The 24760-nt window shown below is 46.1% G+C and overlaps 1 protein-coding gene and 3 long non-coding RNA genes across 4 annotated transcripts; all 4 read right to left on the reverse strand.

The window, feature by feature from the left end:
- Positions 1-1538: 1538 nt before the first annotated feature.
- LOC144902026 (uncharacterized) lies at positions 1539-8309 on the reverse strand. Its single transcript, XM_078798458.1, has 8 exons — positions 8300-8309; positions 8064-8210; positions 7895-8004; positions 7670-7766; positions 3026-3096; positions 2860-2932; positions 1862-2778; positions 1539-1792 (listed from the first exon to the last, which is right to left on the reverse strand). The coding sequence occupies exons 2-7, from the start codon at positions 8184-8186 to the stop codon at positions 2617-2619; spliced, it is 636 nt and encodes a 211-aa protein (XP_078654584.1). The 5' UTR covers positions 8187-8210; positions 8300-8309; the 3' UTR covers positions 1539-1792; positions 1862-2616.
- Positions 8310-13364: 5055 nt separating this feature from the next.
- Positions 13365-16321, reverse strand: LOC144902033 (uncharacterized). Its single transcript, XR_013630266.1, has 3 exons — positions 16253-16321; positions 13903-15792; positions 13365-13820 (listed from the first exon to the last, which is right to left on the reverse strand). It is a non-coding gene; the product is annotated as an uncharacterized LOC144902033 (long non-coding RNA).
- Positions 16322-17840: 1519 nt separating this feature from the next.
- On the reverse strand, positions 17841-18321 carry LOC144902047 (uncharacterized). Its single transcript, XR_013630284.1, has 3 exons — positions 18282-18321; positions 17935-18030; positions 17841-17863 (listed from the first exon to the last, which is right to left on the reverse strand). It is a non-coding gene; the product is annotated as an uncharacterized LOC144902047 (long non-coding RNA).
- A 391-nt stretch (positions 18322-18712) lies between these two features.
- On the reverse strand, positions 18713-24732 carry LOC144902046 (uncharacterized). The gene is made up of 6 exons (XR_013630283.1): positions 24633-24732; positions 24464-24573; positions 24239-24335; positions 19335-19405; positions 19169-19241; positions 18713-18770 (listed from the first exon to the last, which is right to left on the reverse strand). It is a non-coding gene; the product is annotated as an uncharacterized LOC144902046 (long non-coding RNA).
- Positions 24733-24760: the final 28 nt, after the last annotated feature.

The raw sequence follows: 24760 nt of genomic DNA on the forward strand, positions 1-24760 counted from the left end.
CTGGCCCTTTAAGCTGGCCCCTTAAGGCTGGCCCTTTAAGCTGGCCCTCTAAGGCTGGCCCTTTAAGCTGGCCCTCTAAGGCTGGCCCTCTAAGGCTGGCCCTTTAAGGCTTGCCCTTTAAGGCTGGCCCTCTAAGGCTGGCCCTTTAAGCTGGCCCTATAAGGCTGACCCTCTAAGGCTGGCCCTTTAAGCTGGCCCTTTAAGGCTGGCCCTTTAAGCTGGGCCTTTAAGGCTGGCCCTCTAAGGCTGGCCCTTTAAGGCTGGCCCTTTAAGCTGGGCCTTTAAGGCTGGCCCTCTAAGGCTGGCCCTTTAAGGCTGGCCCTCTAAGGCTGGCCCTTTCAGGCCAGAAACATGTAGCAACATGTCAGTCCACTTTACAAAATTTACCGGTAAATAATCCAACACTTATACATCCAATTCAAGATGGCCATCCTTCATAGTTGCAGTAAAAGTTCACTATTGGCATTCATCCCACTCTACTGTCTAGCAATGTGTTTAGCAGTTGAAATATGCATGTGCTGGAAATGGTGTGTTCCTAACGTCCGAGTGTACTCGGAAGATGAAAACTTGAGCTTCGTTGTCCTTCACATTGTCCCGGAACACATTGGGAGCGTTGTCTCCGTCAAAGGCAATATTAGCGACATCTGGTGGAAGAAGGAAGGCAAAGCAATCTCGCTACAACGAGTGAAAGACAGATCGCCATTACAAACAAAAATGCTTTAATTAGTTCATGTCATTAACAGTTCAATTGCTTGGTGGTCATTATATGCACAAGTTAGCGCCAAAATAACCAGTCCGTTTCAATGCGCGCTGTGACGTAAGATGCTCATGACGTCAGCGGTCACGTGATGAAATGGTCACCATTTGGAAGCAGTGTGACTCAGGAAGACTTGACACACTTCGAGGCTTCGGGCTCATTTCACCATCTCTACTAAAAACAAATAGTTGATGGAAAAGCAGAAATCATGAAAATAATGCGTGTAACATCTATTCGCCTTCTTACAGTGTGCATGTTCATCGTTTCGTCGCATGCTTGAGCTTCATGGCCAATTTTTACACGGATTTACGCACCACATTTCCCAAAACGGTGGAAACTTTGGGTCTTGGGAGTTAACTCGGAGTTATGAGGGTGTTAGCGGAGCAATGCTGTCACCTAGTGGCGTTATGGCAGTACTGCAGTGATTTCAAATTGTCACTTTGTTCCAACGATTGAGGGAAGGTTGTCATGTAGCTATGATACCTATTAAGTATCCTCCCTGCTGCGTTAGGAACCTTGGGGGCTGGTCTACAATTGGGTGTGGAGGGGGTGAGGGGTTTCCTTGGGGCTACTCCTTTGCCCTCGGCATGGTTCTGGCTCGGTCACCCTTCTATTTTAACCGCACTAGATACAGGCACGGGACCCACCATAGCCCAGCTGTCCTCCACCTTGAACTACTTGACCAACCCATATATTCATACCGTATATAAACCACATAGAGGCCAGCCCTTTGGAGTGGGTCTCTTTAGTTGACTTATTTTTTATTGCATAACATACACAATGCCATTTCATCACACACATGGGTGAGGCGGGCTTGGCTGGGGTTCCAAGCAGCAATTGAAGACAAGGACAATCCTCCATGTCCAAAGCAGGGATGTCAGAGAGCGGGCGGCAGCAAAGATACGTCCAACAGTTGAGAGTCAGTGAAAGGGCTGCTGGAGTACACGACATCCTCGTCTGAGTTTGCAGCAGAGTCGTACAGCATGGGGTCCACGTCGAGATCCAAATGAGTCTCTAGGGTGTCATCGCTCAGTCCTGAACCAACCACAAGAAAGACAGAGGAAGCAAAGTGCACAGTACGGGTCAAAGGTCACAACAACTAACCTTACATGAGACGTCAACACACGTTTGTCTCCATGAAGGTACAGTGCATCCGGAAAGTATTCACAGCGCTTCACTTTTTCTACATTTTGTCATGTTACATTCATGTTTTGAATATATTAAAAATAGAAAACCAAAAAAATCACATTTACATAAGTATTCACAGATCTTTCTACAGCTCAATTGGAGTCCACCTGCAGTAAATTCAGTTGATTGGACATGATTTGGAAATACAATAACTGTCTATATAAGGTCCCACAGTTGACTGTGCATGTCAGAGCACAAACGCCAAGCATGAAGTCAAAAGAACTGTCTGTAGACCTGCGAGACAGGATTGTCTTGAGGCACAAATCTGGGGAAGGATACAGAAACATTTCTGCTGCTTTGAAGGTCCCAATGAGCACAGTGGCCCCCATTATTCGACTAGTCAGGATAGAAGGAAAAATGAATGCAGCAATATATAGAGATATCCTGGATGAAAATATTGTGGGACCTTATATAGACAGTTATTATATTTTCCAAATCATGTCCAATCAACTGAATTTACTGCAGGTGGACTCCAATTACGCTGTAGAAAGATCTCAAGGATGATCAGTGGAAAAAAGATGCACCTGAGCTCAATTTTGAGCTTCATGGCAAAGGCTGTGACTACTTATGTAAATGTGATTTTTTGTTTTCTATTTTTAATAAATTCAAAAAAGTAAAAAAAAAACTTTTTCACATTGTCATAATGGAGTATTTTGAGGTAAGAGATTAAATTAATACAATTGGGAATGAGGCTGTAACTTGACAAAATGTGGAAAAAGTGAAGCGCTGTGAATACTTTCCGGATGTACTGTATGTGCCCTGGGATTGGCTGGCCACCGGTCCAGGGTGTACCCCGCCTCTCGCCCCAAATCAGGCTCCAGCATACCCCCACCCTAGTGAGGATAAGAGACATAGAAAATGAATGAATAACTAAACCATGTTGGTGTCATTCAACAGCTGTACTGTAATCTTACCTTGTCTAAGCTGTTGGGACCAAATTCTTGAGCGTCAACATCCTTCAGTATTCTGTTAAATGGATGGAGAATGCTGCACATGTAATTCATGTGGCAGCCAGAATATCTGTATTCATTAGTGCAGTCCAAAAAAGGAAAAGCAAGGCGATGGGGGCAGAAGGCATACCATGGAGCAGTCCAGAGACAAAAGAACTCCCAAAAACAGCTGGAGGAGGTCGCGGTCCACTGGGCAGTACACTGAAAAAAAATTTGGAGTGCCATTTACTTGAGAAAAGCTAGGTAACAATTTGCACGCACAATTCCCAAGCAACTTTTCCTTGGGAAATACTCTGGTCAAATTTACTTTTTTTGAATGAAAAAGGTACTCTTTGCTAGTAAATTTGACCCCAAACTACCTTTGAATCTACTTCAAAATCCATATAAATGTACTCGCTTTTCAGGATTGTTTAACTAGTTTTCCCTGACTTTATTTGAATATGATTGTGTAGTATTTTTTAAGATGGCCTTCTTTGAATGAAATGATCTTAACACATCTTCTACAAAACATTATTTCAAACCAGAACAGCTTCACTGCATTTGTACTAAAGCTGTATTTACTTCCAGATGACGGTGCACAAAAACGCAACACAGCCACAGGTTGAGGTACCTGTGAAATTAATTCAACATTTCATAACTAAACCAAAGACCTGGGATTTATTCCCTTAATTGGGAATCGTATTATTAGAATGATTATTTTTTGACTTCCACTTTCCTCATGCAGGTATGGACTTCCCACACTAGTGTGCCAGTCGCCTCCTTCTGGACTTTTGGTGTCTACTATACACTCAATTGGAGTCCACCTGCAGTAAATTCAGTTGATTGGACATGATTTGGAAATATAATAACCTTTTTCACATTGTCATAATGGAGTATTTTGAGCTAAGAGATTAAATTAATACAATTGGGAATGAGGCTGTAACTTGACAAAATGTGGAAAAAGTGAAGCGCTGTGAATACTTTCCGGATGCGCTGTATGTGCCCTGGGATTGGCTGGCCACCGGTCCAGGGTGTACCCCGCCTCTCGCCCCAAATCAGGCTCCAGCATACCCCCACCCTAGTGAGGATAAGAGACATAGAAAATGAATGAATAACTAAACCATGTTGGTGTCATTCAACAGCTGTACTGTAATCTTACCTTGTCTAAGCTGTTGGGACCAAATTCTTGAGCGTCAACATCCTTCAGTATTCTGTTAAATGGATGGTCAAATTTATATCTGGCCCTAACGAGCCCTAGCCAGCCCTAAAGAGCCCTGGCCCCAACTCGCCCTAGCCAGCCCTGGCCCCAACTCGCCCTAGCCCCAACTCGCCCTAGCCAGCCCTGGCCCCAACTCGCCCTAACTCGCCCTAGCCAGCCCTAAAGAGCCCTGGCCCCAACTCGCCCTAGCCAGCCCTGGCCCCAACTCGCCCTAGCCAGCCCTAACTCGGCCCTAAAACCCTCCTCCAACCATAGCCCTAAAACCCTAACCCAAACATTCAAACGAGATCTATGTTGACTACTTACCCAACGGCGCAGCGCAGACTACTCATGTTTCCTTCGGTTAGCTGGTCCGTTGATACCACCATTCTCTGCCAGTCTGTCTTCTTCCTCTTTTGTTTCAACGCTCCAAGGCGTATTACTGCCCTCCACAGGTTGGGCACAAGTGTAAGAAGGCTGGGGGGGCTGGGGCGAGGGAGTGGGGGGCTGGGGTGTGGGACGGGGGAGGCTGGGCCTAAATGTAGAAGGCTGGGGGGCTCGGGGACTGGGGTGTGGAAGGCTGGGCCCAAATGAGGAAGGCAGGGGGTGAGGGAGGGGGGAGGCTGCTATTTCTACTTGCTATGTACTGCCAACTAGGGGTCACTTTAAAGTAATGCTATTCTACTCGGTAAATACCACCATCTCGTGGTCACTTTAATGGACTGCTGCTTCCAACAATGCAATCTCAATGGGCGACGTTTTTCGCCAGTAACTCCCCAACGAAAGGTCGTATAAACATAGAACCGACTTCTGCCTACACAAATTCAGCTGCAAGCTTTCCGTTGAGACCCCCAAGCCAAACAAACTTGGGTGCCCTCATTCCATCCCAAGACCTGCAAAACATCCTTACCGCCAAAGGACAAAACCCCTGAGACTCCAGCGCTACCCCCTGGGTCAGCACCCAGCGCAAACGCACGAGGAAAGAGAAAAACCTTGACCAAGGTCAGCCACCGGGAGAGGAATCCGGCGATTACGGTGACCAGCTGTCCCTGCTCTTGGATCTGATGGCGCGAGGGGAATCGGTTCCCCCCACTCCCCCACCAACCCGGGCCACAGAGGCCCTTCGGCGTTGGGAGTCAGAATTCGCTTTCTGTTGAGAACCCTAAGAAATTGAAAAATAGAATCCAGGAATATGAACCTGTAAAACCTGTAAAACCTCATCCCAAGACCTGCAAAACATGCTTACCGCCGAAGGACAAAACCCCTGAGACTCCAGCGCTACCGCACGAGTAAAGAGAAAAACCTCGACCAAGGTCAGCCACCGGGAGAGGAATCCGACCATTACGGTGACCAGCTGTCCCTGCTCTTGGATCTGATGGCGCGAGGGGAATTGGTTCCCCCCACTCCCCCACCAACCCGGGCCACAGAGGCCCTTCGGCGTTGGGAGTCAGAATTCGCTTTCCGTTGAGAACCCTAAGAAATTGAAACCTGTGAAACCTGTGAAACCTGTGAAACCTGTGAAACCTGTGAAACCTGTGAAACCTGTGAAACCTGTGAAACCTGTGAAACCTGTGAAACCTGTGAAACCTGTGAAACCTGTGAAACCTGTAAAACCTGTGAAACCTGTGAAACCTGTGAAACCTGTAAAACCTGTAAAACCTGTAAAACCTGTAAAACCTGTAAAACCTGTAAAACCTGTAAAACCTGTAAAACCTGTAAAACCTGTAAAACCTGTAAAACCTGTAAAACCTGTAAAACCTGTAAAACCTGTAAAACCTGTAAAACCTGTAAAACCTGTAAAACCTGTAAAACCTGTAAAACCTGTAAAACCTGTAAAACCTGTAAAACCTTATCCCAAGACCTGCAAAACATCCTTACCGCCGAAGGACAAAACCCCTGAGACTCCAGCGCTACCGCACGAGTAAAGAGAAAAACCTCGACCAAGGTCAGCCACCGGGAGAGGAATCCGACGATTACGGTGACCAGCTGTCCCTGCTCTTGGATCTGATGGCGCGAGGGGAATCGGTTCCCCCCACTCCCCCACCAACCCAGGCCACAGAGGCCCTTCGGCGTTGGGAGTCAGAATTCGCTTTCCGTTGAGAACCCTAGAGAAATTGAAAAATAGAATCCAGGAATATGAACCCTGTGAACCCTGTAAAACCTGTAAAACCTGTAAATCCTCATCCCAAGACCTGCAAAACATCCTTACCGCCGAAGGACAAAACCCCTGAGACTCCAGCGCTACCGCACGAGGAAAGAGAAAAACCTCGACCAAGGTCAGCCACCGGGAGAGGAATCCGACGATTACGGTGACCAGCTGTCCCTGCTCTTGGATCTGATGGCGCGAGGGGAATCGGTTCCCCCCACTCCCCCACCAACCCAGGCCACAGAGGCCCTTCGGCATTGGGAGTCAGAATTCGCTTTCCGTTGAGAACCCTAGAGAAATTGAAAAATAGAATCCAGGAATATGAACCTGAATATGAACCGACATTGCTTCAAACAATATTATGTGTGTTAGCCTGTTAAACTATTCAATCTGCAACATTTTACACACACACACTGAATGTTGAACCTGAATTTGCCAACAAATAGTTTAACGTCTGTCACCCCCTTGTGACAGCTCTTAGTTTTCCTCAGTTCCTCGTTCATGCCCTTGTTTTGTATTTCCTTCCTGTGTTGCTCTGCTGTGTTTTCAGTTGATGTCCATTATCTCCCGCACCTGTTTCTCATTATTTGTGATGCCTATTTGGTTCAGGTGCGCGCTCCTTTCTTTGTTGGGTCATTGATGTTGTTTTCTCTGTTGAACATGCTAGTGCGTTGGTCTGCTGCATAGTATCAACAATAAATGCCTTTTTACCTGCTATTGGGTCCTCATCTCTGCATCCTGGGGTCGTGCCGTAAAGCTCCCAAGCCGGAATGTGACAACCTCTCTGTGCTAACCACAAAAAAGAAAAATAATTATCTAACCAGATCATTTAACTTTGAGACAGACAACATGTGGTGCTAAAGTTAGCTTTCTGCTTGTTTAAAGCATCGGCAGCTTACCGGAGCAAAGGTAGCTTAACACACAGCCAGTGCAATCCTAGCCTCAAGAGGCTGACACTGCACTTCCTGCAAGCCCTCCAAAATGCACGCCAGGTCCTCAACAACCAACCCCGCTGCAAATTAAAACAACCATGGCTGCGGTCACATGATGCACCGTCACCGGTACACGCCCAGTAATTTTATGCCTACCTTTCACATACGCTGCTGATGGCACGACAGACCAGAGCCCGCCACCGGAGCGCGCCAACACAGCCTCGACAGGTGAACAGCAAGGAACAATGAGCGCCCCGGTGACGCCAAGACCCATCAATAACCCTGGCACCGCCTCGCAATCGAGCCCCAACAGCTGATGCCAATTCAGGTGGAAGCGCAACAACGCTCAACCTACCAAAAATGCTGCACATGTAATTCATGTGGCAGCAAGAATATCTGTATTCATTAGTGCAGTTCATTAGTGGAGTGGAGTATTTTGAGGTAAGAGATTAAATTAATACAATTTGGAATGAGGCTGTAACTTGACAAAATGTGGAAAAAGTGAAGCGCTGTGAATACTTTCCGGATGCACTGTATGTGCCCTGGGATTGGCTGGCCACCGGTCCAGGGTGTACCCCGCCTCTCGCCCCAAATCAGGCTCCAGCATACCCCAACCCTAGTGAGGATAAGACATAGAAAAGAGTTTCTACCGGAGTGTCCACCAAACTTGACCTAAGAACCCAATGTAGCATGAAAACCAAATAAGACCTGAGACTAGTGTGCTTGGATATACGCAGCGCTCACTTTTGCATCACATCTGCCTCCCGTTTCTGCTGCTCAGTCGAGCGGTCGGAGTCTTTGGAAGTGAATTTAGCCTCATGATCACCACGAGGACATTTGCTCGGAATCAGCATCTGCAACAATTGCATGTGAAGTCTGGTGCGAGTTAAGACTAGAATGAGAGATCGCCTACCTTGAGTTCAGCTCGAAGAAGAATCTGACTCTCTGGGGAGGCGCCATCCAGATGGAACCACTGATCCAGGACCAGTTCTGGTTCCGAGAGCAGCTCTCTGATTGGGACGACTAAGGAACCCATGGGCAACGTCCAGCTGTGAGAGAGCTGGAGAAACAAAGTGTAAAGGTAGTAATACAAGTCAAGTTTGTTGATATCACATGGTGGAAATACTAAAAATAATATTGTTAACTTACCTTGACAACAACATTCTCTTCTCTAGGGTCATGAACCAGGAAGCAGAACGCCTCATTCCACTGAGGTGATGTCGTGCGATCACACACCTACAGCAAAGATGGACGTGTTAGTCCTGGATGCCAATACCCTGGTTATTATTTGGCTAGTTGCCACGCTTAGTAGTCTCACAGTAGTTTTGTGGGATGTTTTTCCAAGAAGCATATCCGCTCCCACTTTTGGCTCTTTTCCACTCTTTTCCACCTGTTGACACGCCACATGGGTCATAATAAAACACAGATCATGCCTCCTCAGTACCTCCTCGACTCACTTACTGGTAAACCATCTGCTTGTTCGATGAAGACAAACAAAAGTCCCACAGATGGAACGGCTTTGTTCTGGTAGGACTGCCTGGAGTAGAACTTGAGAATCTGAAGAGAATGGTTCGATATTAGTATTTTTTATAGTTGAATGAAGCATTAGTACGCTTTTTCTTCTTCTGGAAGCACCCCCCTTATCCAGTTGGTCTGCCTCCGAGGCTGTTGGAAGCCATTCCAGGATCAGGTGAACGCGACCTGACTTGACATCACTGAGCGTGTACTGATACACTGATACATAAAACACACACAATCCTTTGAATGCTTGAACAATTCAATGACAATAATATAAGCCGTTTCCATACCTGATCCGTGTACTGAGAATCAATTATGTCCTTCAGTTTGACCTTCAGCCTGCATGTTGAGAAACATGACAATTATTTCAACCACTTGATAATGGAATGGATTTCTTTTCTCTAATTCATGTTTATTTTTATTTATTTACACTGCAATATTTGATATTTATACATATATATTTAATATCATTTGCGTTCTACATGAATGTTCTAAATGATTCCAACCATATCAAATTCTACAACCTGTCTTTAATATACTGTAAGTGTGTGACATAATTTTTCTTGTGAATCGGACAATAAAGTGTAGATAAAGGAGGATGGCGGTGCTCTTCTCAATACTGGCATCGCTGCGCTGGAGGTAGTAAGCAGTATTATCAAGCAGTTGCAGTATGTGACAGTATCGATAATAACAACACTACTAATGTGTACTGGAAGCAGTACCTTCCCATAAAGTCATCCTTCATGTCCATGTCTTTATCAAACACCTCCAGATGTAACCTGATGGAGCAACAAAACTCATCATTTATCATCTGGTACATGTATTCATAATGTGACGAGTTGCTACTTTACTGTGGCCAGCAAGCTTTCTACAAATGGATTAAGGATTAAATATTCTAAAACAAAAGATGCAGATTGGGCATTGATACTTTTATGTTGAAAGAACTCAATTGTACATCAATAACTCCTGTAACCACAAATCTCACTCTCTCAATTTCTGCGGCAGTTTTTCCTTGTGTATGGAAGGCATCAGCTGTCATTCAATATATAAGAACGTAGATCCTTGTCCGTTTCCAATTTCAAACCAATCTTCGACTTGAAAAAAGGTTTTGACACTGTAAAGCATAGAATAACCTAAACCATGTTGGTGTCATTCAACAGCTGTACTGTAATCTTACCTTGTCTAAGCTGTTGGGACCAAATTCTTGAGCGTCAACATCCTTCAGTATTCTGTTAAATGGATGGAGAATGCTGCACATGTAATTCATGTGGCAGCCAGAATATCTGTATTCATTAGTGCAGTCCAAAAAAGGAAAAGCAAGGCGATGGGGGCAGAAGGCATACCATGGAGCAGTCCAGAGACAAAAGAACTCCCAAAAACAGCTGGAGGAGGTCGCGGTCCACTGGGCAGTACACTGAAAAAAAATTTGGAGTGCCATTTACTTGAGAAAAGCTAGGTAACAATTTGCACGCACAATTCCCAAGCAACTTTTCCTTGGGAAATACTCTGGTCAAATTTACTTTTTTTGAATGAAAGAGGTACTCTTTGCTAGTAAATTTGACCCCAAACTACCTTTGAATCTACTTCAAAATCCATATAAATGTACTCGCTTTTCAGGATTGTTTAACTAGTTTTCCCTGACTTTATTTGGAGCAATTTATAAGTAATATTTACATGATTTAAGCTACCACCTACACCACTTTTCTAATATGATTGTGTAGTATTTTTTTTAAGATGGCCTTCTTTGAATGAAATGATCTTAACACATCTTCTACAAAACATTATTTCAAACCAGAACAGCTTCACTGCATTTGTACTAAAGCTGTATTTACTTCCAGATGACGGTGCACAAAAACGCAACACAGCCACAGGTTGAGGTACCTGTGAAATTAATTCAACATTTCATAACTAAACCAAAGACCTGGGATTTATTCCCTTAATTGGGAATCGTATTATTAGAATGATTATTTTTTGACTTCCACTTTCCTCATGCAGGTATGGACTTCCCACACTAGTGTGCCAGTCGCCTCCTTCTGGACTTTTGGTGTCTACTATACACTCAATTGGAGTCCACCTGCAGTAAATTCAGTTGATTGGACATGATTTGGAAATATAATAACCTTTTTCACATTGTCATAATGGAGTATTTTGAGGTAAGAGATTAAATTAATACAATTTGGAATGAGGCTGTAACTTGACAAAATGTGGAAAAAGTGAAGCGCTGTGAATACTTTCCGGATGCGCTGTATGTGCCCTGGGATTGGCTGGCCACCGGTCCAGGGTGTACCCCGCCTCTCGCCCCAAATCAGGCTCCAGCATACCCCCACCCTAGTGAGGATAAGAGACATAGAAAATGAATGAATAACTAAACCATGTTGGTGTCATTCAACAGCTGTACTGTAATCTTACCTTGTCTAAGCTGTTGGGACCAAATTCTTGAGCGTCAACATCCTTCAGTATTCTGTTAAATGGATGGTCAAATTTATATCTGGCCCTAACGAGCCCTAGCCAGCCCTAAAGAGCCCTGGCCCCAACTCGCCCTAGCCAGCCCTGGCCCCAACTCGCCCTAGCCCCAACTCGCCCTAGCCAGCCCTGGCCCCAACTCGCCCTAACTCGCCCTAGCCAGCCCTAAAGAGCCCTGGCCCCAACTCGCCCTAGCCAGCCCTAACTCGGCCCTAAAACCCTCCTCCAACCATAGCCCTAAAACCCTAACCCAAACATTCAAACGAGATCTATGTTGACTACTTACCCAACGGCGCAGCGCAGACTACTCATGTTTCCTTCGGTTAGCTGGTCCGTTGATACCACCATTCTCTGCCAGTCTGTCTTCTTCCTCTTTTGTTTCAACGCTCCAAGGCGTATTACTGCCCTCCACAGGTTGGGCACAAGTGTAAGAAGGCTGGGGGGGCTGGGGCGAGGGAGTGGGGGGCTGGGGTGTGGGACGGGTGAGGCTGGGCCTAAATGTAGAAGGCTGGGCCCAAATGAGGAAGGCAGGGGGTGAGGGAGGGGGGAGGCTGCTATTTCTACTTGCTATGTACTGCCAACTAGGGGTCACTTTAAAGTAATGCTATTCTACTCGGTAAATACCACCATCTCGTGGTCACTTTAATGGACTGCTGCTTCCAACAATGCAATCTCAATGGGCGACGTTTTTCGCCAGTAACTCCCCAACGAAAGGTCGTATAAACATAGAACCGACTTCTGCCTACACAAATTCAGCTGCAAGCTTTCCGTTGAGACCCCCAAGCCAAACAAACTTGGGTGCCCTCATTCCATCCCAAGACCTGCAAAACATCCTTACCGCCAAAGGACAAAACCCCTGAGACTCCAGCGCTACCCCCTGGGTCAGCACCCAGCGCAAACGCACGAGGAAAGAGAAAAACCTTGACCAAGGTCAGCCACCGGGAGAGGAATCCGGCGATTACGGTGACCAGCTGTCCCTGCTCTTGGATCTGATGGCGCGAGGGGAATCGGTTCCCCCCACTCCCCCACCAACCCGGGCCACAGAGGCCCTTCGGCGTTGGGAGTCAGAATTCGCTTTCTGTTGAGAACCCTAAGAAATTGAAAAATAGAATCCAGGAATATGAACCTGTAAAACCTGTAAAACCTCATCCCAAGACCTGCAAAACATGCTTACCGCCGAAGGACAAAACCCCTGAGACTCCAGCGCTACCGCACGAGTAAAGAGAAAAACCTCGACCAAGGTCAGCCACCGGGAGAGGAATCCGACCATTACGGTGACCAGCTGTCCCTGCTCTTGGATCTGATGGCGCGAGGGGAATTGGTTCCCCCCACTCCCCCACCAACCCGGGCCACAGAGGCCCTTCGGCGTTGGGAGTCAGAATTCGCTTTCCGTTGAGAACCCTAAGAAAGTGAAACCTGTGAAACCTGTGAAACCTGTGAAAACCTGTGAAAACCTGTGAAAACCTGTGAAAACCTGTGAAAACCTGTGAAAACCTGTGAAAACCTGTGAAACCTGTAAAACCTGTAAAACCTGTAAATCCTTATCCCAAGACCTGCAAAACATCCTTACCGCCGAAGGACAAAACCCCTGAGACTCCAGCGCTACCGCACGAGTAAAGAGAAAAACCTCGACCAAGGTCAGCCACCGGGAGAGGAATCCGACGATTACGGTGACCAGCTGTCCCTGCTCTTGGATCTGATGGCGCGAGGGGAATCGGTTCCCCCCACTCCCCCACCAACCCAGGCCACAGAGGCCCTTCGGCGTTGGGAGTCAGAATTCGCTTTCCGTTGAGAACCCTAGAGAAATTGAAAAATAGAATCCAGGAATATGAACCTGTAAAACCACCCGCACAAAACGAAGATCCGCCACCGACAAACCCTGACATCCAAGGATTGGAACAAGATTTGGAGGAACCCTCCACCTCTGGGAACCCTCCACCTCTGGGACGCCGGAAGGCCATCCATCCCAACCACTTCTCTTCGTTCTCGGCTCGATCCAACAGTTGCCGGGGCCTGCCTGGATGCCGGTATCCAAACAGAACCAGAGGTATCCTCATCCCAAGACCTGCAAGACCTGCAAAACATCCTTACCGCCGAAGGACAAAACCCCTGAGACTCCAGCGCTACCCCCTGGGTCAGCACCCAGCGCAAACGCACGAGGAAAGAGAAAAACCTCGACCAAGGTCAGCCACCGGGAGAGGAATCCGACGATTACGGTGACGAGCTGTCCCTGCTCTTGGATCAGATGGCGCGAGGGGAATCGGTTACCCCCCGGTCCCCTACCAACTCGGACCACATAGGCCCTTTGCTGTTGGGAGTCAGAATTTGCTTGACGACGCCCCACTACTTACGCCACCAAGGGAGTCACCTGCGGAAAAAGGCCAATGGGAAGATATACTGGCGGACATCAGCTTCGACAGTTCTATGTCCGGCTCAATCGGCGGGAGCCAAAAGCAACTGGTCCAGCGTCATCGGCACACCACCAGGAAAATGGTTGATTGGCAACTTGCCGTGCGGAAGAGATTCGTCATCCTGGGAGATTCCAGTTTCCACCAAATGACTTCCCAGACCTGCAGGTGGACAGCTTTCCGGGGGACACCTTCAGGAATGCCAAGGATCTTCTTGCCAACGCAATCGTTCCCACAAAGGTGGAAAAACTGGTGTTGTCCTTCGGGATCAACAGAAGAACCTGGAAGCACAAACACCCCACCTTTGCTAACTTGTGACTATTGTCAGGAGAAGACAGCATGAACATTTCAGTGCATCCTAACCCTTCCATTGGTTAAGACGGGGAGAAGAACCCAGAGTTGAAGCTGCAGATACTGTTTTTGCCCCACAGGCCTGGTGTGAGTGGAGAGCGCTAGCAAGGCTGGCCTTCATCCAGCCTGTAGAAGACAGCACAAACACTTCAGTTCATCCTAACCCCTGACTCCAACCCCGGACCCTAACCCTGGTTGTCAACGGGGGATCATCACTTGTGGTTAATACAAAAATATATATAATTATATTATATATTTATAGATATATAAATACAAAAATAGGGGTCACTGTAATCTACTGCTGTTTCTACTTGGTATGTACCGCCAACTAGTGGTCATCATGCACGTCACATGGCCTACTACAATTTGAGCTTGCAAGTGCAGTAATATCAGAACTGAAAATGACAGATGAGCACAAACTGACAACATGTACATTGTGCAAATGTGGCAAACTAATACATTTCAATGACTCGCGTGGCAAAGAACACTTTCTGGCAGTGTGATCTGGACAATTCTAAATGGGACAGGAAGACAATGGTTGAGAGAAGTTAACAAGGGACACTTCCTATAATTATTGTTTTTGCACAGGTAAATGCTTTGTGGTCAACATTCACCCACCAACTGTAAAATACAATTTCAGGTCAAATTCACAATTTTAGCACAAACTATATACTAGCTATGACTGTACAGCCAGCATAGATGTTCAACAATGGGTGACTTTTTCTCTCCTAAGACTCCTAACTCTCTTCTAAGTTATGACATATGCACTCACACACATCAACTGATGAGATGATAATTAAACTCATTGAATCCCTGAAAGCAACACATCAAGCTGTTGAGTAACACTATCATAAACAAGACCAAAAAAAATGTCCCTACTTAAATGACTGGGGTCAATATCTGGCACCATAGTACTACTGCACCTTTGTTTATTTAACTAACTAAACCAGGTTTAACTAACTATAAACGTTAGCTAAACCATTTGTTAGCTAGAAGGTTAGCCAAAACACTTGTTAGCTAGAACATTAGCACAGTTCAAACAGGCACTTTTGCAAATTTACCATTGGCTTAGCTCACAATACGTCTGTGGTAATGTTGGTTTAATACGAGAATATTACATGATAGAGATAAAGACATGCTACTCACCAGTGACGAAAGCGCACTGCTGCCGTCGGCGGGGTTTGAAAGAAATTCAAAATAAAAGCGCGCGCGCTAAAAATGTACAATAACGTCATACCATTTGTCAACAACATTCCAGCACATGAGGAGCAAATTGCCAGCACATGTCAACAACAACAAAATATAATCATTCACAAAAACAGGACTGGGGCTGCTCTTGGATCAGCTCACCTTGTACAGTATCTACAGTTAATGTCTATAGATACCGTGTTATTAGGAAAATATAGCCAGCCGAAAGCATGTTGATTGTGAGTATGCTCAAAGACAATGTCACTAGAAAAGTCTGATGCAAGACTCCCTTGGTGCACTCTACTTTTATGGCGTTCAATGAAGAGTAGACATTTGTGCTAACTCTAGCACCATGTGTTGTGTCTATTTAAAAGTTAAATGATCTGGTTAGATAATTATTTTATATACTATACCTCTGTCTCGTTCTTTTTTAAGTGTGATCTTATGTGACTGAGGAGTACAGACTGAAAATGGTTGCTCAGATGTGCATAAAGGACACTAAAAAGTCACAATTAAGTATGATATCTTGACAGGTGACTACTCAGTGCACCAAGTGTCTGAAATGTGCACATGCAATCATCATGGAGGCATGGGAGGGGGCTCATTTTTGAAAAGTGGTTGTGCTGCAATCTACAGTGTTTAAATAGATGTTCTAGTGGTAAAAAAAAAAGCTGAACAGAACTTACAGTGCCGAGTCACGTTCGTTGCAGCAACCTGAAAACACATACACAAAATATTAGACAGGGCACCACTTTTGAAGTTTAAACCTCTGTCAGAGCTAGCAAAGTACAACAGAACACACCGACATTGCTTCAAACAATATTATGTGTGTTAGCCTGTTAAACTATTCAATCTGCAACATTTTACACACACACACTGAATGTTGAACCTGAATTTGCCAACAAATAGTTTAACGTCTGTCACCCCCTTGTGACAGCTCTTAGTTTTCCTCAGTTCCTCGTTCATGCCCTTGTTTTGTATTTCCTTCCTGTGTTGCTCTGCTGTGTTTTCAGTTGATGTCCATTATCTCCCGCACCTGTTTCTCATTATTTGTGATGCCTATTTGGTTCAGGTGCGCGCTCCTTTCTTTGTTGGGTCATTGATGTTGTTTTCTCTGTTGAACATGCTAGTGCGTTGGTCTGCTGCATAGTATCAACAATAAATGCCTTTTTACCTGCTATTGGGTCCTCATCTCTGCATCCTGGGGTCGTGCCGTAAAGCTCCCAAGCCGGAACGTGACAACCTCTCTGTGCTAACCACAAAAAAGAAAATTAATTATCTAACCAGATCATTTAACTTTGAGACAGACAACATGTGGTGCTAAAGTTAGCTTTCTGCTTGTTTAAAGCATCGGCAGCTTACCGGAGCAAAGGTAGCTTAACACACAGCCAGTGCAATCCTAGCCTCAAGAGGCTGACACTGCACTTCCTGCAAGCCCTCCAAAATGCACGCCAGGTCCTCAACAACCAACCCCGCTGCAAATTAAAACAACCATGGCTGCGGTCACATGATGCACCGTCACCGGTACACGCCCAGTAATTTTATGCCTACCTTTCACATACGCTGCTGATGGCACGACAGACCAGAGCCCGCCACCGGAGCGCGCCAACACAGCCTCGACAGGTGAACAGCAAGGAACAATGAGCGCCCCGGTGACGCCAAGACCCATCAATAACCCTGGCACCGCCTCGCAATCGAGCCCCAACAGCTGATGCCAATTCAGGTGGAAGCGCAACAACGCTCAACCTACCAAAAATGCTGCACATGTAATTCATGTGGCAGCAAGAATATCTGTATTCATTAGTGCAGTTCATTAGTGGAGTGGAGTATTTTGAGGTAAGAGATTAAATTAATACAATTTGGAATGAGGCTGTAACTTGACAAAATGTGGAAAAAGTGAAGCGCTGTGAATACTTTCCGGATGCACTGTATGTGCCCTGGGATTGGCTGGCCACCGGTCCAGGGTGTACCCCGCCTCTCGCCCCAAATCAGGCTCCAGCATATCCCAACCCTAGTGAGGATAAGACATAGAAAAGAGTTTCTACCGGAGTGTCCACCAAACTTGACCTAAGAACCCAATGTAGCATGAAAACCAAATAAGACCTGAGACTAGTGTGCTTGGATATACGCAGCGCTCACTTTTGCATCACATCTGCCTCCCGTTTCTGCTGCTCAGTCGAGCGGTCGGAGTCTTTGGAAGTGAATTTAGCCTCATGATCACCACGAGGACATTTGCTCGGAATCAGCATCTGCAACAATTGCATGTGAAGTCTGGTGCGAGTTAAGACTAGAATGAGAGATCGCCTACCTTGAGTTCAGCTCGAAGAAGAATCTGACTCTCTGGGGAGGCGCCATCCAGATGGAACCACTGATCCAGGACCAGTTCTGGTTCCGAGAGCAGCTCTCTGATTGGGACGACTAAGGAACCCATGGGCAACGTCCAGCTGTGAGAGAGCTGGAGAAACAAAGTGTAAAGGTAGTAATACAAGTCAAGTTTGTTGATATCACATGGTGGAAATACTAAAAATAATATTGTTAACTTACCTTGACAACAACATTCTCTTCTCTAGGGTCATGAACCAGGAAGCAGAACGCCTCATTCCACTGAGGTGATGTCGTGCGATCACACACCTACAGCAAAGATGGACGTGTTAGTCCCGGATGCCAATACCCTGGTTATTATTTGGCTAGTTGCCACGCTTAGTAGTCTCACAGTAGTTTTGTGGGATGTTTTTCCAAGAAGCATATCCGCTCCCACTTTTGGCTCTTTTCCACTCTTTTCCACCTGTTGACACGCCACATGGGTCATAATAAAACACAGATCATGCCTCCTCAGTACCTCCTCGACTCACTTACTGGTAAACCATCTGCTTGTTCGATGAAGACAAACAAAAGTCCCACAGATGGAACGGCTTTGTTCTGGTAGGACTGCCTGGAGTAGAACTTGAGAATCTGAAGAGAATGGTTCGATATTAGTATTTTTTATAGTTGAATGAAGCATTAGTACGCTTTTTCTTCTTCTGGAAGCACCCCCCTTATCCAGTTGGTCTGCCTCCGAGGCTGTTGGAAGCCATTCCAGGATCAGGTGAACGCGACCTGACTTGACATCACTGAGCGTGTACTGATACACTGATACATAAAACACACACAATCCTTTGAATGCTTGAACAATTCAATGACAATAATATAAGCCGTTTCCATACCTGATCCGTGTACTGAGAATCAATTATGTCCTTCAGTTTGACCTTCAGCCTGCATGTTGAGAAACATGACAATTATTTCAACCACTTGATAATGGAATGGATTTCTTTTCTCTAATTCATGTTTATTTTTATTTATTTACACTGCAATATTTGATATTTATACATATATATTTAATATCATTTGCGTTCTACATGAATGTTCTAAATGATTCCAACCATATCAAATTCTACAACCTGTCTTTAATATACTGTAAGTGTGTGACATAATTTTTCTTGTGAATCGGACAATAAAGTGTAGATAAAGGAGGATGGCGGTGCTCTTCTCAATACTGGCATCGCTGCGCTGGAGGTAGTAAGCAGTATTATCAAGCAGTTGCAGTATGTGACAGTATCGATAATAACAACACTACTAATGTGTACTGGAAGCAGTACCTTCCCATAAAGTCATCCTTCATGTCCATGTCTTTATCAAACACCTCCAGATGTAACCTGATGGAGCAACAAAACTCATCATTTATCATCTGGTACATGTATTCATAATGTGACGAGTTGCTACTTTACTGTGGCCAGCAAGCTTTCTACAAATGGATTAAGGATTAAATATTCTAAAACAAAAGATGCAGATTGGGCATTGATACTTTTATGTTGAAAGAACTCAATTGTACATCAATAACTCCTGTAACCACAAATCTCACTCTCTCAATTTCTGCGGCAGTTTTTCCTTGTGTATGGAAGGCATCAGCTGTCATTCAATATATAAGAACGTAGATCCTTGTCCGTTTCCAATTTCAAACCAATCTTCGACTTGAAAAAAGGTTTTGACACTGTAAAGCATAGAATAACCTAAACCATGTTGGTGTCATTCAACAGCTGTACTGTAATCTTACCTTGTCTAAGCTGTTGGGACCAAATTCTTGAGCGTCAACATCCTTCAGTATTCTGTTAAATGGATGGAGAATGCTGCACATGTAATTCATGTGGCAGCCAGAATATCTGTATTCATTAGTGCAGTCCAAAAAAGGAAAAGCAAGGCGATGGGGGCAGAAGGCATACCATGGAGCAGTCCAGAGACAAAAGAACTCCCAAAATCAGCTGGAGGAGGTCGCGGTCCACTGGGCAGTACACTGAAAAAAAATTTGGAGTGCCATTTACTTGAGAAAAGCTAGGTAACAATTTGCACGCACAATTCCCAAGCAACTTTTCCTTGGGAAATACTCTGGTCAAATTTACTTTTTTTGAATGAAAAGGGTACTCTTTGCTAGTAAATTTGACCCCAAACTACCTTTGAATCTACTTCAAAATCCATATAAATGTACTCGCTTTTCAGGATTGTTTAACTAGTTTTCCCTGACTTTATTTGGAGCAAATTATAAGTAATATTTACATGATTTAAGCTACCACCTACACCACTTTTCTAATATGATTGTGTAGTATTTTTTTAAGATGGCCTTCTTTGAATGAAATGATCTTAACACATCTTCTACAAAACATTATTTCAAACCAGAACAGCTTCACTGCATTTGTACTAAAGCTGTATTTACTTCCAGATGACGGTGCACAAAAACGCAACACAGCCACAGGTTGAGGTACCTGTGAAATTAATTCAACATTTCATAACTAAACCAAAGACCTGGGATTTATTCCCTTAATTGGGAATCGTATTATTAGAATGATTATTTTTTGACTTCCACTTTCCTCATGCAGGTATGGACTTCCCACACTAGTGTGCCAGTCGCCTCCTTCTGGACGTTTGGTGTCTACTATACACTCAATTGGAGTCCACCTGCAGTAAATTCAGTTGATTGGACATGATTTGGAAATATAATAACCTTTTTCACATTGTCATAATGGAGTATTTTGAGCTAAGAGATTAAATTAATACAATTTGGAATGAGGCTGTAACTTGACAAAATGTGGAAAAAGTGAAGCGCTGTGAATACTTTCCGGATGTGCTGTATGTGCCCTGGGATTGGCTGGCCACCGGTCCAGGGTGTACCCCGCCTCTCGCCCCAAATCAGGCTCCAGCATACCCCCACCCTAGTGAGGATAAGAGACATAGAAAATGAATGAATAACTAAACCATGTTGGTGTCATTCAACAGCTGTACTGTAATCTTACCTTGTCTAAGCTGTTGGGACCAAATTCTTGAGCGTCAACATCCTTCAGTATTCTGTTAAATGGATGGTCAAATTTATATCTGGCCCTAACGAGCCCTAGCCAGCCCTAAAGAGCCCTGGCCCCAACTCGCCCTAGCCAGCCCTGGCCCCAACTCGCCCTAGCCCCAACTCGCCCTAGCCAGCCCTGGCCCCAACTCGCCCTAGCCAGCCCTAAAGAGCCCTGGCCCCAACTCGCCCTAGCCAGCCCTAACTCGGCCCTAAAACCCTCCTCCAACCATAGCCCTAAAACCCTAACCCAAACATTCAAACGAGATCTATGTTGACTACTTACCCAACGGCGCAGCGCAGACTACTCATGTTTCCTTCGGTTAGCTGGTCCGTTGATACCACCATTCTCTGCCAGTCTGTCTACTTCCTCTTTTGTTTCAACGCTCCAAGGCGTATTACTGCCCTCCACAGGTTGGGCACAAGTGTAAGAAGGCTGGGGGGGCTGGGGCGAGGGAGTGGGGGGCTGGGGTGTGGGACGGGGGAGGCTGGGCCTAAATGTAGAAGGCTGGGGGGCTCGGGGACTGGGGTGTGGAAGGCTGGGCCCAAATGAGGAAGGCAGGGGGTGAGGGAGGGGGGAGGCTGCTATTTCTACTTGCTATGTACTGCCAACTAGGGGTCACTTTAAAGTAATGCTATTCTACTCGGTAAATACCACCATCTCGTGGTCACTTTAATGGACTGCTGCTTCCAACAATGCAATCTCAATGGGCGACGTTTTTCGCCAGTAACTCCCCAACGAAAGGTCGTATAAACATAGAACCGACTTCTGCCTACACAAATTCAGCTGCAAGCTTTCCGTTGAGACCCCCAAGCCAAACAAACTTGGGTGCCCTCATTCCATCCCAAGACCTGCAAAACATCCTTACCGCCAAAGGACAAAACCCCTGAGACTCCAGCGCTACCCCCTGGGTCAGCACCCAGCGCAAACGCACGAGGAAAGAGAAAAACCTTGACCAAGGTCAGCCACCGGGAGAGGAATCCGGCGATTACGGTGACCAGCTGTCCCTGCTCTTGGATCTGATGGCGCGAGGGGAATCGGTTCCCCCCACTCCCCCACCAACCCGGGCCACAGAGGCCCTTCGGCGTTGGGAGTCAGAATTCGCTTTCTGTTGAGAACCCTAAGAAATTGAAAAATAGAATCCAGGAATATGAACCTGTAAAACCTGTAAAACCTCATCCCAAGACCTGCAAAACATGCTTACCGCCGAAGGACAAAACCCCTGAGACTCCAGCGCTACCGCACGAGTAAAGAGAAAAACCTCGACCAAGGTCAGCCACCGGGAGAGGAATCCGACCATTACGGTGACCAGCTGTCCCTGCTCTTGGATCTGATGGCGCGAGGGGAATTGGTCCCCCCCACTCCCCCACCAACCCGGGCCACAGAGGCCCTTCGGCGTTGGGAGTCAGAATTCGCTTTCCGTTGAGAACCCTAAGAAATTGAAACCTGTGAAACCTGTGAAACCTGTAAAACCTGTGAAACCTGTAAAACCTGTAAAACCTGTAAAACCTGTAAAACCTGTAAAACCTGTAAAACCTGTAAAACCTGTAAAACCTGTAAAACCTGTAAAACCTGTAAAACCTGTAAAACCTGTAAAACCTGTAAAACCTGTAAAACCTGTAAAACCTGTAAAACCTGTAAAACCTGTAAAACCTGTAAAACCTGTAAATCCTGTAAATCCTGTAAATCCTGTAAATCCTGTAAATCCTTATCCCAAGACCTGCAAAACATCCTTACCGCCGAAGGACAAAACCCCTGAGACTCCAGCGCTACCGCACGAGTAAAGAGAAAAACCTCGACCAAGGTCAGCCACCGGGAGAGGAATCCGACGATTACGGTGACCAGCTGTCCCTGCTCTTGGATCTGATGGCGCAAGGGGAATCGGTTCCCCCCACTCCCCCACCAACCCAGGCCACAGAGGCCCTTCGGCGTTGGGAGTCAGAATTCGCTTTCCGTTGAGAACCCTAAGAAATTGAAAAATAGAATCCAGGAATATGAACCCTGTGAACCCTGTGAACCCTGTAAAACCTGTAAAACCTGTAAAACCTGTAAATCCTCATCCCAAGACCTGCAAAACATCCTTACCGCCGAAGGACAAAACCCCTGAGACTCCAGCGCTACCGCACGAGTAAAGAGAAAAACCTCGACCAAGGTCAGCCACCGGGAGAGGAATCCGACGATTACGGTGACCAGCTGTCCCTGCTCTTGGATCTGATGGCGCGAGGGGAATCGGTTCCCCCCACTCCCCCACCAACCCAGGCCACAGAGGCCCTTCGGCGTTGGGAGTCAGAATTCGCTTTCCGTTGAGAACCCTAAGAAATTGAAAAATAGAATCCAGGAATATGAACCCTGTGAACCCTGTGAACCCTGTAAAACCTCATCCCAAGACCTGCAAAACATCCTTACCGCCGAAGGACAAAACCCCTGAGACTCCAGCGCTACCGCACGAGGAAAGAGAAAAACCTCGACCAAGGTCAGCCACCGGGAGAGGAATCCGACGATTACGGTGACCAGCTGTCCCTGCTCTTGGATCTGATGGCGCGAGGGGAATCGGTTCCCCCCACTCCCCCACCAACCCAGGCCACAGAGGCCCTTCGGCATTGGGAGTCAGAATTCGCTTTCCGTTGAGAACCCTAGAGAAATTGAAAAATAGAATCCAGGAATATGAACCTGAATATGAACCGACATTGCTTCAAACAATATTATGTGTGTTAGCCTGTTAAACTATTCAATCTGCAACATTTTACACACACACACTGAATGTTGAACCTGAATTTGCCAACAAATAGTTTAACGTCTGTCACCCCCTTGTGACAGCTCTTAGTTTTCCTCAGTTCCTCGTTCATGCCCTTGTTTTGTATTTCCTTCCTGTGTTGCTCTGCTGTGTTTTCAGTTGATGTCCATTATCTCCCGCACCTGTTTCTCATTATTTGTGATGCCTATTTGGTTCAGGTGCGCGCTCCTTTCTTTGTTGGGTCATTGATGTTGTTTTCTCTGTTGAACATGCTAGTGCGTTGGTCTGCTGCATAGTATCAACAATAAATGCCTTTTTACCTGCTATTGGGTCCTCATCTCTGCATCCTGGGGTCGTGCCGTAAAGCTCCCAAGCCGGAACGTGACAACCTCTCTGTGCTAACCACAAAAAAGAAAAATAATTATCTAACCAGATCATTTAACTTTGAGACAGACAACATGTGGTGCTAAAGTTAGCTTTCTGCTTGTTTAAAGCATCGGCAGCTTACCGGAGCAAAGGTAGCTTAACACACAGCCAGTGCAATCCTAGCCTCAAGAGGCTGACACTGCACTTCCTGCAAGCCCTCCAAAATGCACGCCAGGTCCTCAACAACCAACCCCGCTGCAAATTAAAACAACCATGGCTGCGGTCACATGATGCACCGTCACCGGTACACGCCCAGTAATTTTATGCCTACCTTTCACATACGCTGCTGATGGCACGACAGACCAGAGCCCGCCACCGGAGCGCGCCAACACAGCCTCGACAGGTGAACAGCAAGGAACAATGAGCGCCCCGGTGACGCCAAGACCCATCAATAACCCTGGCACCGCCTCGCAATCGAGCCCCAACAGCTGATGCCAATTCAGGTGGAAGCGCAACAACGCTCAACCTACCAAAAATGCTGCACATGTAATTCATGTGGCAGCAAGAATATCTGTATTCATTAGTGCAGTTCATTAGTGGAGTGGAGTATTTTGAGGTAAGAGATTAAATTAATACAATTTGGAATGAGGCTGTAACTTGACAAAATGTGGAAAAAGTGAAGCGCTGTGAATACTTTCCGGATGCACTGTATGTGCCCTGGGATTGGCTGGCCACCGGTCCAGGGTGTACCCCGCCTCTCGCCCCAAATCAGGCTCCAGCATACCCCAACCCTAGTGAGGATAAGACATAGAAAAGAGTTTCTACCGGAGTGTCCACCAAACTTGACCTAAGAACCCAATGTAGCATGAAAACCAAATAAGACCTGAGACTAGTGTGCTTGGATATACGCAGCGCTCACTTTTGCATCACATCTGCCTCCCGTTTCTGCTGCTCAGTCGAGCGGTCGGAGTCTTTGGAAGTGAATTTAGCCTCATGATCACCACGAGGACATTTGCTCGGAATCAGCATCTGCAACAATTGCATGTGAAGTCTGGTGCGAGTTAAGACTAGAATGAGAGATCGCCTACCTTGAGTTCAGCTCGAAGAAGAATCTGACTCTCTGGGGAGGCGCCATCCAGATGGAACCACTGATCCAGGACCAGTTCTGGTTCCGAGAGCAGCTCTCTGATTGGGACGACTAAGGAACCCATGGGCA

The sequence above is a fragment of the Doryrhamphus excisus genome, linkage group LG18 (genome assembly GCF_037039965.1).
Source record: "Doryrhamphus excisus strain RoL-2023G ecotype Guam linkage group LG18, RoL_Dexc_Guam_v1.1, whole genome shotgun sequence".
NCBI lineage: Eukaryota > Metazoa > Chordata > Actinopteri > Syngnathiformes > Syngnathidae > Doryrhamphus > Doryrhamphus excisus.